Source organism: Pomacea canaliculata, linkage group LG12 (assembly GCF_003073045.1).
Source record: "Pomacea canaliculata isolate SZHN2017 linkage group LG12, ASM307304v1, whole genome shotgun sequence".
NCBI classification, from domain to species: Eukaryota; Metazoa; Mollusca; class Gastropoda; order Architaenioglossa; family Ampullariidae; genus Pomacea; species Pomacea canaliculata.
In genome coordinates this window covers 8,514,766-8,530,564 of record NC_037601.1, presented here as the reverse complement: position 1 = coordinate 8,530,564, position 15,799 = coordinate 8,514,766, and the positions used below count along the sequence as shown (strand labels likewise).

Sequence of the window (15,799 nt, the reverse complement as noted above, 5' to 3'; positions counted from 1 at the left end):
TCGTCAGCGGCAGTCTCCAGTTTTTACCTGAGGACCACGGAAGAAGGTAACTGGACGGGGTCAGTAGAAGGGTGGGGTCTGGTGAATGAATGAGCGCGTGCATGAGACACTGGTTGTGAGTGGACAACTGTGGAAAACTACTCAATAACACACACGACAGATAGACGAACTTACACGTGGCAACTTGTGAAATGACTTTTATTAGATGATTACGTTTCCTGCCTCTGTAAGATCTCGAGGGTTTGTTGTGTACATTGTGTACAAAAGTGCAACTAAAGTCTTGAACTGTATGCTTATTCTGGTCAGTGACGTTTCACTTGTGTGCAGCCTTTAAAAGGCTGAGATAAAGATTATATTTTATTTCCCTTTCTCGTGTTTTCCCCTTTGTATACTTCCATTGTCTGTCTTTAGCTTTCTCCCACCATTTCTCCGTTCCTTCAATCCTTCCTCTATCGATTTTTGTTTTTTCCTTCCTCTATTTTTGTCTTTCTTCTTCGTTCATTCTTCTTCCTCATTCTTTATCATCTTACTCTCTTCCATTTTTTTCTCTTTTCATTCTTGTTCTTCCTTCCTGTCCCTTTTCCTTTTTTTGTTTTTCCCCCATCTTTCTTGTCTTTTCCTCCCTTCTTTTCCCTTTTTTTTTGTCTTTCTCTGGGATTCTACATGTGATGTGTTGATCTATAATAAAAAACAAATTTGAAATTTTAAACTCTTGATTCTGTAGACGTACGTTTCTCAGGACGAAGCAAATGGGAATATTCACCAGTCTTTTATCACAGCGTGCGCCTTGAATCGGTAAGTCGAGATCCCCCTCCCACACAGCGATCACCCGGAGGAGCTGTCACCAGCAGCATCTCCTCCATTTTTTCGGAAGTTTCCGTGTGACTTATACTTGAAGCTGAAGTCATCGGTGGTCCCAAGAAACCTGCTTCGTTGCCCCGTGCTGGGTTTTCTCCCTTGGCTTGGGTTGTCTTCCCAGGCAACAAACGCTTCTTGTCATTTTCATTCATCTGCTTCCATAACTCCAAGAACCTTTCTGTTCCTCGCAGATGCTAAATGTCTTTTATGTGGCTTCCATAATTATCAAAGTGGTACTCTTAAGAGATGAGCTGGGAATCAGAGCAAGACACGCAAGGACAAGGAATGATTGCTAATGTCCATGACCTAATCGATCCTCTTTGTTTTGTGGTTAGATTGTGTAAGAAATAACGGGCTTGTACTGTCTAGCTGTCTAGTGAGGTGTTTGATAGCCGGCTGGTGCCTATGATGTCTACCGATCTATACGCGGTCATGAAGTAGATTTTTAAATGTTTAAAATGCATCTGGTAAAAGTCTCCTCCATTAGCGTGTAGTCTGACGAACAAAAAATGTTTTGTTGTCGGTCAAACATCCCTTGAGTGACATTATTTTATTGGTTTTTTTTTCTGAAGATAGCATGGGTGTAGTGGTCGCGTGCGTGATACGTGTGTGTGTAGGCAGCGGTTCTTTCTCGCACGTAAACTGCCGACAGTTTTCAACCGAGGAACTTTACCGGATGACTTTTGAATTTTTTATGTCCACTGTCAACTCAGCGACACCTGGTGATATCATTGTTCTCCATCGACAATGAAAGGAGAATAAATTGCCGTTGTGTTTTTCATTGTCCACGCCATGGTGCAACGGCAAGGGAGACGATTTAGCTAAGTTTTCTCGCGAAATTTCTGTGATTACTACTCATTCGTATCTCGTCTTGTAGAGGTGGAACACTAGTTGCGTATCTACGTACTATCTACTGCACACTTAGTCGCTTATAGAGACGTATTTTCCTTCACCCAGTTGCGTCTTTCTTCTCTACGTTTACATACCTGAGTGGTAATTTCTTGCTTTTTCCCTTTTGCAAGTGAATTCTGTTCTAAATTTGGTCCCCATTAACCCGTTCATCGTTTGCATACTTGTACATTCTCCCATTCATTCCCCGTATTTATTCAGCTCTTGCGTAGTAAAGGGTTTTAATTAATAATTCAATGAAAAACACAAAGGGACGGACTGGTCCGTGACATTTATTTTTAACTGATGATTGTGAAAAGAATCAGAAGTTCTACCTGAAAACATTGACTAGGGTATAGACCCAGACGATGTTTCTGAGGGAAACATGGGAGATACGTCCACCCACCCTTAATTTTTTTTTTACTTGAGGCGCAAGGCTACAGATGTAACCCAACACTGCATGAGGGAAAAAGAAAATACTTCACGATAGTGTTCACGTAAATTAAGCCTCAGGTGTCACATTCATTATATCCTTCACAGTATGGCATCGTCTGTGTGCGCTTTGTCAGGTCAGGGTTTCTGACCCTCTTGTGCATCGTGATGTGTGCATGTTTATGGATTGGGAGAGAAAGGAAGGAAGGAAAAGAGAAGGGTAGTCATGTGAATTTATAGTCTTAGGCGTGTTGGGACTAGACACTAATGAAAAAGAGTACGTTACACAGAGTGCAGCTTAGTCATTTGAAGAAATAAAATATTGTTGTCTGAACTAGGTAGACACTAAAAAGTGGGGTTGATTTTTTTTTTTTTTTTTGGTCACAACAATGCAGGATCTGTCTCGTGTAACCATCTGTAGCTGCATGTATGTACATAACTTATTAAAAACTAAGTGCGGCGGAGGTTGTCCCGTCTATCGACAAGCAGACACATTCATCGTGGAGATGGTGTCGCAGAGCCCATTACTTTTTCATCAACCTCTCTTCCAATTAAACCCGGGCCCCGGGTGCCGAGCTGCAGCAACATGGCCGCTGCAGTGATGAATTCGTTTGTCGCGTACGGTCACTCGGGAACATGGCGGCGGTGTTTTAGTTGATCAGACAGCTCATCCCGTGGCGCCTGCCCCTATGCGTCTTTAAGCAAAAATATAAAACAACCCCCCTCCCACAAAAACAAATAATAATAAAGGATCCATCCGCTGGCGTCCAGAGCAAACAGTGTCACAGGATGAGAGCTGAGCTAATGGCGTTTACACTCAACTGCGTACTTTGTTGTTTTGAGGGGCGGGTTTGGCGTTGTTTTTCCCCCGAGCTATTTTGTTGTTGTTTATCGGACTATTTTTCATTAAGGTGCTGTTTCACGACCTCATTCCCTCTTAACACAAACGACAGAGCAGTAGATGTGTGGGTTAAACGCTCGTGTGTATGTCCACGTGTGCAAGAGTGTTGGTGAGTTCATGTGAGTGTTGGGATGTTGAGATATGTAGCCTTTATCATCAGCAGATTCAGTTAGAGATTTGTTCTTACTGGGAGTCCAGTACCTGGTGCATGGCCGCGCTGATGAAGCCTGACAGCATAATGATTTGAACCAGCTGCCCCCTGTCTTTTGTTTGCAGCTTCCCTGCACCTGCAGCTGGATCGTCATTCGCGCGATTTCACGCACCCAGAGAACAAACTGTCTCCTCTCTCCCCTTGCCCGCGCTCGCGAGATTACACTGGTTAACACTGAAATTATTACTGACTTTAAAAGGTCTTAGTCTGTAGAGATATTGGTGTCCTGAACATGAATATAACTGGGAAAACTTCTATGTTGGCTCTGAAGTCGTACTGTCTGTAGGTAGATAGTGCCATTTACGCCTTTTCTTGAAAACTCTCAGTTTTCGTCTTTTTGTTCTTGCCCTCCGGATCAAAACTTAGCAGCAGATGTTCTAATTCTTTCAAAGTTGTCCCATGATAGTCCTCTAAAAATGCTCGTCTTTTCTTGGCCTTTCCCGGCTCTGACTTGAGTTATTTTGTTGACTAGTGTTATGGATCCTGGTCCTGTGAGTGTACTTCTGGGCCCCCAGCCAAACTTAGCCTGTCTATTCCACTGCACTCAGCCACATGTAAACTATAAGCAAACAACAAACACAGGAAAACATCACTTCAGCACTTCCGTAGATAGACCGTCAGGAAGTCAGGAAGCAGCTGCAACACGTGGTATTACACGTTTTTGTGTGGATGGATGGATGTCTCGGCGTGCGTGGGTGGGTGAGTGTGTTTCTGACATTCTGTGTTTCCCACCCTTCATCATGTGCTTTGAATCATGCTGGCTAAAATCGAAGGTGAGGGGAACCTGAAAGGAATGGTTAGAGGGCACCCTGGGTTTGAAGCATGCGGCAGTTTTCACGCTGCTTTGCGTTCGTTGTCACAGAAGACTGCAGACCGTCACGCCAAAGGGTCTCTGGGGGCTCACAAACCGTGTAAGGGCCTTTTATAGGATATGTGCATGGTGAAGTGTGAGACCTGCACTTGCTGAGCGCTAGAACGTGAACATCCCTCCGCCTTCCCTCCCAATCAAACATAACACTTAAACACTGGCGCAGTCTTTACTTAAGAGCGCGTTGATTGTCTGGGGACACCTGCCCTGGCAGCACCGGAAGAGTCACAATGAGTGGACATACAAAATTCTATTTCAAAACTGTGTATTCATTTTTCATCTAAGGAGCAGTGAAAATAGCAGTGAGTGCTTGTGAAATATTTCTGTTAGGACAAATGTGCAGAATATGCACATGCACTTTTAAGCCTCTATAAACACAGCTACTACACGCGCGCGCGGACACACATGCATGGTATACCATTTGTTCTGCTGCAAACTTATCTCAGTTTAAAAAAAAAAAAAAAAAAAAGACTAAATTCAGTCCACTACGACAAAGCGTATTACAAGTGAAAAGCTAATCAAAGGGAGATAATCTGGTGCAGGTGGTATTTTTCTCATCTCTTCTTTCGTTTGAGATTACTTACCCTCTTACCTTCCGCATAGGAAGTGGCGAAACTGCGGTATATCTAAAATTAGCGTCATCAGCATGAGCTGACCTGGGTGAATGACTACATTTACAGAGAATTTTAAAATTTATAATTTCATATTACATTATACACACATTCTCATAGGTTAGTGAAGAAAAAATTCAAAGCGTTGGGCCTATTTATGGCTACAAGTTAATTGTTTATATTTTGTTTATCTAAAGGTGTTCAGACTGCTCTTATTTTAACTACAAAAAAAAACAAAACAACAACAACATGAAACTCGGTGCAACATGTACTTGGATCCTTTAAAAATTTATTACAACTTATCCATCAAATATACATTAAATAATGGTAATTTACAATCATGAATAACTTAAATGCTGGTAGTGACATTCTATTAAATAAAAGTACAGAGCTGGGAAATACAGTGATACCTCGGTTCTCGAACGCCTTAACTTTCGACCAAATCGGTATTCGACCAGGAAATTCGAGAAAATTTTGTCTTGGAATCCGAACAAATATTTGGAACTCGAACATCCGAACGTCCGAGATGAGCCGAGTTGAGCCGAATGGCGTTCATTCTGCCCAGCGCGCCTTGCTTGCGTCATCAGTGTGAGTGCAGAGAGAGAGAGAGTCACGTTTTTGTGGAGAGAGTCATGAAATGTGTGCAAAATGGGCAGAAATCGCAAATTTTGTTGAACAACATCACCCTGATAAATTGGTAGCAAATATAGCAGTTAACATTTTTAATGACAATGTTATGTCCACTTTCCGCAAAATTTTGCAAAGGAGAAAAAAAAACAGCAAACAATTGACAAATTCTTCCGTAAAGAAATCAGACAAGCAACTGCAGAGCAAGATTCTGATTCTCCTCAGCAAAAGATACAGAGAACAGAAACACCCGAAGAGCAGTTACCCTCTGTTTTTATTGAAGAGGACTCCCCTTCAAAACAATAACCATCCCCCTTCCCTCCTCCCTCCACATTTATTCCCTCCTGCCATAAAGTTTGGTACAGGTACAGTAAATGAAACACAATTTACTGTACTGTACAAAACATTTTATTATTTTTTTGTTTTTTTGTTTTAATAAATACACTTTTATTTCTTATTTCTTGTTGAGACTCATGTTTTTCTACATATTATATACAAACTAGGCCAGTAAATAGGCATTTTCTGGGGCTTGGAACGAATTAATCCAGTTTCCATTATTTCCTATGGGTTTCATTGCTTCGGTTCTCGAACAATTTGGTTCTCGACCGTCCTCCCGGAACGAATTATGTTCGAGAACCGAGGTATCGCTGTAACAATCTACCAAATTAAAAATAAAATACAGTTATTTACCTTAGACATATGAAATGTGTTAATAATACACATGGAAATTTGTGTCAAATGTGCCTGTCTATAGAGAATAACCTACTTGGGAAGGCAGTGTTTCGGGGTTAGGTATTTGACCTTATTTGTACTCAAGACCCCAGTGACCCATGAGCGGGATGATAATAACCTAGTTCCGGACATAAGGGTGAGAGAGCAGATGGGTTATGGAGCCGGTGACTAACATAAGATCTGGAGATTTTATTGTCTGTCAGTCTATCGACTGAAGTCAGTTTAAATCTTGTTTTACTTTTTCATTAGAAGCTTGACGGTGAGCTTTCAGAGGAGACCTGGGGTCGACAAGGAGTAGTCCCTGGGGTATGCCTTTACTTGTGTGAGCAACAAAAGATGAATACTGACCCGGTACTGTTGGCAGGTACAATACTGTATACATCATACATCCTTTGCCCTCTGACAGGTGAATGTTGGTCTGTTGGCAGGTATAGAGCTGCATACGTCACGTGCCCACTGAAGAATGGGAGGCAACCCTTCGCGCTCTCCTTGTCCTGGAAAGACTGCGGGGCCGGTGACGTCACACCGACCAACCTCCTGGCAGTGCTGAGGCCGCCCAAGGCCAACAACTTCACGGTGTGTGTCACAGCCCTTAACTACAAGTACAGTCGCGCCTACGAGCTGGTGGAGATGATCGAGTTGAACCGCCTGCTGGGCGCCGACAAGTTTGTCTTCTACGTCAACTCTGTGGGCAGCAATGTGGAGAACGTTTTGCGCTGGTACGCCGCCCAGGGCTTGGTGGTCCTCATCGACTGGCGGCTACCCATGCGCGTTGACCACTGGCCTCCAGCGAAAGAGGAACCGGAAGTGCATTACTTTGCTCAGCTGGCTTCCCACAACGACTGTCTCAACCGTTTCCGGTGGAGCACCCGGTACCTGGTTTACCAGGATCTGGACGAGTTCATAATCCCCAAGAAACGGACCACGTGGGCTGAGTTGATTGAGGACGTTGATAAAACTATGTCTGAACCTCCTGCTGTCTACTTGGTTCAGTGCACGTTCTTCAGAAAAGAATGGCCTCAAAACAGCGAAAACTACCCTGGCAGGTCTACTGCCGAGAAATTCAGGTCCATCGTGCTATCCACTGATAAACGAGAAAATAAGATTTTTCCACATGGAGCGCGTTCAAAGTTTATCGTAAATCCTAGACGCGTTCAGACTGTAGGTATACATACGATATGGTCCTATCGCGGGCGGCCGTCTGTTGCGCACCTATCCCCCCAGGATGCATTGCTGCACCATTACCGCAGCTGGGAGAATCCTTCGGACGCAGACAAAGCCGTCAGGGACACGGACATCTACCGATTCAAAGACAAGCTGCTGGAGAGGCTCACGGAACGGTGGCAGCAGCTACCCGATGTGTCTCTAGATATCGAAATTTCCAGCTACGGCACTGTCTGAAAAGCCAAAACAAAAAACTGCAGTGCCTCCGGTGAATGAGAGTGTGTGACGAATGAAGAAACAGTTTTTAGTGCCTCTGCGTACAGCTACTTGCAGCAAAGGCACTGGACAGGCCGTAGCTCTGTAAAACTTCACCTTAGTGTCTTCAGGACATTGGTTCTGTCCTGGATCAAACTTTGGCTAAAGTAGCCTGTTCCTAAAGCAGGCTGTATTTTTTTAATATATTAAGAATATTGGGTAAACTGCTGACTGGGGATTTGGTAAGATAATTGATGATGATGACGACGATGATGCGCTTTTTTCTGTTCCATTGCTGGTTGAGCAGGTAGACATACATAGACTATTGTACTGACGTAATACATGTTCTTGCTTTAGGGCGTAGAAGATAGCGGGAGGGACATAGCTGAGGTGTTTGTCGGAGTCTGGAAAAGGAGTTTTTCAACGCACGTTCAAAGTTTACACCAGAATAAGACCTTTGATGCATTTGTGGAGGATGAGCTAGAGGACGGGGTCTTAACATCAAGCCCGACTGAAAGGACTAGCTGGGTGCAAAGTTTGTTTCTAATGATCTGGCAAAGCTTAGGGCAGGACACAATTTTCCCGATGTATTCCTGCGAGTTCATCTCTTACAATCTCGAGATACATACCAACAAACGATGCATAGAGATCAACTTTGACGTCATAATTGTACAAGCATGCTTTTTTAAGTTGTGAAGACATCAATCAATAGGAGAGCTGGGACTTTATGCTTTTTAGGTGTATCTGTGTACAAACGTGATCTCTCTCAATGCTACTTTAGTACTCGGTTAAATCAAACAGATTTAGAGAAGAGGAGCCTAATTGAATGTAGCTAAGAGCCGGTCAGTAAAATCTTGTGCGATTGTTTTTCGGTTGTTGCTGCGTCCTTAGCAGTTTTCCTATCGCTTGCGGGCTTAAACTATGCACACACACGTTACAATAATACATAGAGTATGCCGAATTTGTGAACTATAGCTAGATGTATAAAATCTGGGGGTTTTTTCTTATGTGAAGGATAATATGCTAAAGTGTCAGTATTTTGGGAGTAGCTTTTCCTTACAGTCCAGGAGGACCAGGCCAGTTTTTATGTATTACTTTCACACTCAAAGCAAGATTAATAGATTCAAAAAGTCGTGTCGAAGTAACTAGACCATGACAACGAGAACCCGTATTATGATATCAACCATGACAACCTCATCATAACTAGACAAGGCTGAAGTTCCCATCTTGCTAGACCCCCATTGGCGATATACATGGAGTCAAGGCTTTCCTACTATCACAGTTATTTATTGGTAAGTAATGGCATAGTCTACCTGACTTCTTACAGGGTGGGGAAGAAGAGATGTGCACGCCCCTCACGTAAAGCTGGCCCCAAGAAAAGTGAGGTCTCGGACATCACTCCCCAACGACCTGAAAAGGTTAGGGGACAAATTTTACCTGTCAATGGATGGTGTAGAAAAACAAAGAGGTCAAAGTTTATTGCCACACAACCTGCAAGACAGAAGGACGTAGAGTGAAGGAGAATCGTACAGAGTCACGAGACCAACAGGTCTTCGCTCAACTGCGTGACCAAGGCTTCAATGGTTTGACCATCCAGGTCAATTTTTTTTTTGCACCGATCAAAATAACGCTTCAAAAGTTATTTTTTCTACTTCCAGTTTGGGTCTTTGCTCACTTAGCCACGATGTTCAAATGAAAATCAGTTTTGCTTTATGTGAACATGCATAAATATCGTTATTCTGCTTTAGAATGAGTCTCGGGTAAAGCAGGCAAGAGTTTGACTCGAAGACTTGTATTTTCATTAGAGCATCAGTTTCCCACGACAACATAAAGTTAATAAAGTTTGCTGTTTAAAGGTTAGTGTTGGTTATTTCTAGAGTTTTCGGATGGCAGATTTGTTGCTGTCCAAGTGGTTGTGGTGTTAGTTAAACAGTTAGTAGTTGTAATCGGATATTTGTGTAACTTGCAGTCAAAGTCTACTACTGATGTGACGGTCGCCAGTTTTACATCTTTTTTTTCCTTTGCCAGAATTCTCTCCATTCTCGTTTTCCCCTCAATTTTCTTTCTCACTTTTCCTCCAGTACAAGTAAAGGTTACTTTTGTATCTTAATTTTCTTTAACCATAAATGTGGCAGGGTGGGGAGAATATATACTAAAATATGTTTTGCTCGCCATTATTATTCCTCCTAACTTCATTCAAGATGGGGTCTGGGTGAATAAAGCGGAGTGATGGTAATGATATAGGCAAAAGTAAGAAAACTGTCGTCTGCACTGAGAGAAGAGAAACTGAAAAGGGCATTTTGGTATCGCTATTTATTTTGCTTATCCTGTATTATTTGAGAGAAATAGTATGTAAGAATAGAGAGCATGTCACATTCGTGAGTTGAAATGACTGTTTTTGATCTTAAGATATATTTTATATCACGAGAAATCGGACACAGACCATTGTTGTTCATGACCAGTTGGTGACCGAAGTTGTGAATTCAGAAACAGATTTAAAAAACGAATGCTTGTTTATTATTGTGATTAATTGCAAGTATGATGTTTCCAAATGACGAGAGTGGCTACTCGTCTTTTATTTTTTTATTATTTTTGTTAGCGCATACGAGAAACCAATTAAAACTGTTTCTAAGCAATATCTGTTGAAGGCAGATATAGACAAAGACCAACTTTCTGTATCAGCTTAATGATGACATTCATCATTGCTACTTATAGTATAGTTCACTCATGGCTGAATTGTTTATGAGTGCGAACACGCATGTGTGTGTGTGTGATCGCGCGCGTTCGCGTGCATATATATCTTTGTTGCCTTATAAAAATCTTTACGACCAAGTATTTCACATTGTTAATGTTATCAAATAAGTGAAAATTTGCTGTTCTGATTTCTTTGTTTGTACTTTGCGTTAATTAAAGTTATTTTTGATGCATCATTTTGCGACTTTGTTTTCAACAGATAACTTACTTGGCGATTAAAGCTTTAAAATGATAATTAGAAACAAAGGTTAATCCTTTGGTATTGCATCACATTAAAAAAGTTAGCTGGACAGTAGTACCTAAACTATTTCATGAAACATAAAATGTGCGAGCATTCTGATGAAGTCAAAGATTCCTGAGGGGTTCACAAGACAGCTTGGGGGAAAGTTAGGGGACGAGTTTGATGTCAAAGGTTGTTCTCATAAACGACTTTCTAGAGAAGCTGCAATACACTTGTTATTTGCTTCTTGTATATTGCATGGAATGAGAGTACAGACATCATCTCCACAATTGGTGGAGCAAAGGTCAGCAACGGTTTGGAGAGTGTGATCCACGGATTACTCGTTAGTCAGTGTGACAGTCATGATGTCGGGTTAGTGAGTGCTCGTTAGTACTGGCTAACGGTCAGCTTTGGTGGTGAGAATACAGCACATCATCGATCATGATTTGATGATCCTGAAAATCTATATCTGACTGATTCTTTTCTTATCCTTTTTCCATAGTCTTGGGAAGTCGTTCTGCGTCGTTTGCTTCATATGGATTTTAGAAAACTTACAATCCTTAAGTTTAAGCATGTATGGCTTAGTACTTCAAGACATTATTTTTCGCTGATAAAACAAAATGATCTTCCAAGGAATCCACTACGTCTCCGACTGCTGGACATTGTTTATATGCTTACATACATCTTACATACTCACACATGTCTTACATGTTTATTGCGAGACATCGTGGACTTGATGTAGACATAGTACGTAATTTGAACCGAGACTCTTCCTGATTTCCTGATTGTAGGTACACTGCACTGCATGTCGGACTCTCGGTACACTTACCTGGTCATGTGTAGCATCTAAATTTAGTTTTTGGCACTGACAAACAGGTTACTTTTCACTTGTTCTCGCTATTCCCCATCATCTTGACTAGACATTGAAATAGTTTTCCTTTTTTTTTTAAACGTAGACTTTGCACTTCACACTCCATATATCACACGGGGGTCTTAATGCGTCCTCGAAAAATCGAGTCATTCAGTCCCTGACCCCTGACTCCTAAATATTATGTATGCATCTTATATTACTATACCGATACATAACATTGTTTTTTCCGTTACTATCATGTCTTTTCTGGGTCTGCCTGGTACGCTAAATTTGAGAATTTCTTCACCTATTGTAGCACTCGTGAACGCTCTGTCATATTCGTCACATGCTATAAAACTGTTTCGAGAGAAAAAAAAAATAGATTGGCCGAGTTGCAATACACCTGAGTGTTTACATAAAGGTGTGTGGAAAAAAAAACCTGCAGCGAACCTGCTCAAACTAGACTCAAAGCGGTTTGGAGAAGTGAGGTGAGTGGGGTGGGAGGGTACATTTAATACAAATACCCAGATAAGAGAGGAGCGATGAAGGTGTCCCGACAGTAGCACCTTCCCAGGTGTCTCTGCTCCACATCAGCGGAGAGTGATGTCGCCATGTGACGAGTGTTAACAAGAGGATGAACTGACTGACTCGCACCTGTAGTCTGTGTTGTGTGTGGGGGGATCTCACCTGAAAGCAAACAGGTAAGACACATCAGGGACGTGCTGCTAGATGCTGTGACCGTTTGTCAACAGCTTTTCATTTTCAGAGTTTGATGTTCTGTGCGAGAATCTGATTCAGTGTTTTGTTTGTTTGTTTGTTGTTTTTTTTTTATTGGACATTGGATTGGTTGATATTACATTCTCACATCTGATTATATTTATTTACCTCTTGTTTGTCATTTGGTCTGCGCTAATGCACATGTTTACACCTGCCATGGCATGTAAATTTTCAGGAATGTTGTTTTATGCCTCTAAAGGTAGTTGACTTTTAGCTCTGTGATAATTTTCCACGGTTTTCGATTTTGTAGGTACCTGTCAGCACTTGTGAAAAAAGAAAGAACTCTAATGCATGGTCAGTGTTGACTTATTTCGGATTAAGGACGACGTAGTTTAGTCGACATTGCTTGATAACCTTTTTTTTTAAATCCTGCAACAAAACTGATAACGATTAATGTTATGAAGTTCCGTGGTTTTCGCCTTCTCTCCTTCCCAAATGTTTATTTTGTAATGAAAGGGTTGCTCTTCTTGAGCATAATTTTAATTTCTAATCGTTTCAACTAAGAGGCCTTTAAATCACCTGTTTAAATAAACAAAAAAAAATTACTTACTTCTCTATAGATTTGTAAGCATCAAGTAGTCAGGTGAGACTGCAGAAATCACTCACAATTCGTTAAATAATCTGCTACTCATATTTTACTGGGAGGGGTGGGTTGGAGAGGGTACAAACCCACACACGCCTCACTACTGTTCAAAGGGAAATAAATCTGTCTGCCAGAAATAATTCGGTTTGTTCCCTTCCTTTCCTTTTTTTCTTTCTCAATATTGTTAAAGACCGCTAAAAGGCGATCATCCATGAAGGGAACAACGCTTTTCGTTTAGCGATTTGAAGAATTTATGGTGTCATGCTGGTCGTGAACATGAAGATGATAAATATGCAGACTACACGTAAACATATTGACAGTGAACACACTGAAATCGAACCTCGTGAGGACAGACCGGTGTCAAGGACAGTTACCTGTGTCAAGGAGAGGCTGACACTACATACAATTTTAGATAAAAAGTATGGGCTTTTGGATCAACTGTTTTCCTCATTAGACAGACTTTTGAAAAACTATTAGTATACCGTAATTCAGCCTAAAAAAAACGTTGGATTTTGTTGTTGTTGTTGTTGTTGTTGTTGTTGTTGTTGTTGTTGTTGTTAAGGGAGACGGAATGACAGCAACCATCTGTCAGACAAAGAGACGAAGCAGGAAAACATCAGATAACAGCAATGTTTATGCATCGCACCGCTGGCGAAATGAATCATCGTAATAACACTTTATAGCACCACACAAACAAGGATCGAATCAAAGTAAACAGATGGCGGCCGAGTGCTTGGCTGCGGGACACTTCGACCACCCGCCGTCAGCTATGAGGAGCAAACAGGGTGTAGTCTTCAGTAAATACTCATTTCAAAACTTATCTATTTAAACTACATCTATCTGCGTATGTCGCATGCAACTGATACCCACACACTCGGTTACTCATAGTTGCAGGTTCAAAAATAGTTCAAAAACCGCCATTGGTTAACTTTACCTACAATGTCATGCTCGTGTAGCTTTGATGTGACAACTATTAGGAGAAGCATTAATAGACTACATTTCATATGCACAATGAATTTGGATTTTGTTTTGTCTTTTTTTTTTTTAGGAGAGACTTCACACGTAGAACCAGTTCGTGTCTATTCAATGGGATGTCGGGGTGTCACCCTGACCAAAAAGTTTCACTTCACACTGACCAGAAGGACCATCTCTGAGAAATTTGGCTTTGGCTGTCCTTTTCGTTCGTAATTCAAGAATTCAAGTTTTGCTGTCGTGATTCCAAGTGAAGCAACACCACACTGAGATCTCGACAGAATGTATGAGCTGGACGCCTTGTCCCTTATCTTTATCGGTCTCTGCTATTTTTTCATCGGCAGGAGGCAGCAGGCCTACTCCAGACACGAGACCGACGCTGAAAGCCCTGAAGATGACGGTGGCGACAGAGGGCGCTGCACACCGGAGAGCGCAGCGCCCTCTATCTTGGAGATGATGGGCATCAACGAGCGCCGCTGGGACCCCACTGCGCATCAAAGGCGGAGGGAAAATGAGATTGGCATCACGCACGCCACTCCCCCTCCCTCATACTCCTCCCTAGACCTGCCTCCATCCTATTCCGACTCCCAGCTGTGCATCACTTCCGGTGCAGGCTGGGCTTCCGATAATTTAAATACGCAGCTTGATGCGCCTAATCCACCAGGTCATTGGAGGGATCAGGTCACTGCGAACTTTTATATAGGGGAGGATAATCTTTCTTATCAGTCAGGGGACGCAACTCAGTCGCCAAACGAAGCGTGGAGGGACAATATCATCACTGGGTCGGATAGTGGCGCCGCACAGTCATCTGTAACCCGGCGTTTACGTCTACCGTTGTCAAGAGTGACGCCGCTGGATTCCAGAAGGCTGATTTCCTCACCTCCACCTGCTTATAATGACGTCATGGCGGGGAGAGCCTGACAGAAATGTGTTGACCTCGGAATGTGGATGCCGAACTCAATTGTTTATATGTGTGTGTGTGCACGCGCGAGTGTTTATGTCATGCAAGTATTGGTTATGGCCATGTTTCGACGATGCATTGTACATGCATATTAAAAATTCTTTTGTAATTCGAGACATGCAAATAAACTGCTAATATATTAAATATTTTGTGACATTTATTTTAGTTATCCAAATCGAAAAAAAAATGTCTCTATATTTCATCCGTTTGTCCAATTTTCTGTAAGAAAATCCACTTATTGGTTGGTGTGTGTGTATACGAGGTATATATATATATCCCTACCCATTCCCCTCAGCACATATTTTCAACTTTCATGTCAACGCACCTTTCATCATGACGGCACCTGAAAGCACACCTGACAGGTGAGGCCTCGTAAAACTGATAACATCTTTCCATTGATTGATGCTCACGGGACTTTGCATGTGCGTCACATGCGTGTTATCGTGGTTTTGTAAAGGTTGAAAGCTACTCATGAAAGCATGCATCTACACTCGCCTTTCATCGGGCTTCATTGTGGATAAAAGCCGGAATAGTGAATTTCATTGTTAATGAAACACGCGCACGTGTGTGAACGTTCACTCATGCATAAGTAAGAGAGCAAGTGAGAGCGCACACACACACAAGGATAAAATTCTAAATTCGTGGTGTATGTGTGTGTGTGGCTGCGTGTAAATGAGACGGAAAGAGAGGAGAAGGGTAATAGAGAAGGAGAGATAGAGGGGAAAGAGAAAGAAACTTCAGGACGAGGGGTTTTACTTCCATCAAGCAAAACAGCATCAACGTCGAATTTTTGCGGGCATGGAACTGTCGGAATGGACGGTGAACTGCTGTCGTGACCAGAATAAAGACATGTTTACACTCTCACCAGGGACCTTCTCTCCCACAGACTTGTATCAGTCACGTGACAGACCGGGCACAATTTTATCTGGAAACTGCAGACCCCGGCACTCTTAAGTGGCTCCCTTTGAGGCAGTTGTAGATAATGTTTTTTCCCGATATTCCGTCAGCAGCTTCCATTTCCGTCAGGCTAAGAATGCATGCATAGAATCACAGAGCAACTACAAGACAGCGAGGGTTTGGACCTGTTCTGACTTGCTTCCCGTGTATAACAATAAATTAAAGAGATGGAAGGACA

General features: G+C 42.1%; 1 protein-coding gene across 1 annotated transcript; it reads left to right on the top strand.

Annotated features, from left to right (window-relative positions):
- Positions 1-6,464: 6,464 nt before the first annotated feature.
- Positions 6,465-10,477, top strand: LOC112577339. Its single transcript, XM_025260394.1, has one exon. The coding sequence runs from the start codon at positions 6,465-6,467 to the stop codon at positions 7,527-7,529; it is 1,065 nt and encodes a 354-aa protein (XP_025116179.1). The 3' UTR covers positions 7,530-10,477.
- The last annotated feature ends 5,322 nt before the right edge of the window (positions 10,478-15,799 follow it).

Bases quoted from the DNA above. Each gene is read 5' to 3' on its own strand.
- LOC112577339 (XM_025260394.1), top strand. From the start codon at position 6,465: ATGAATACTGACCCGGTACTGTTGGCAGGTACAATACTGTATACATCA.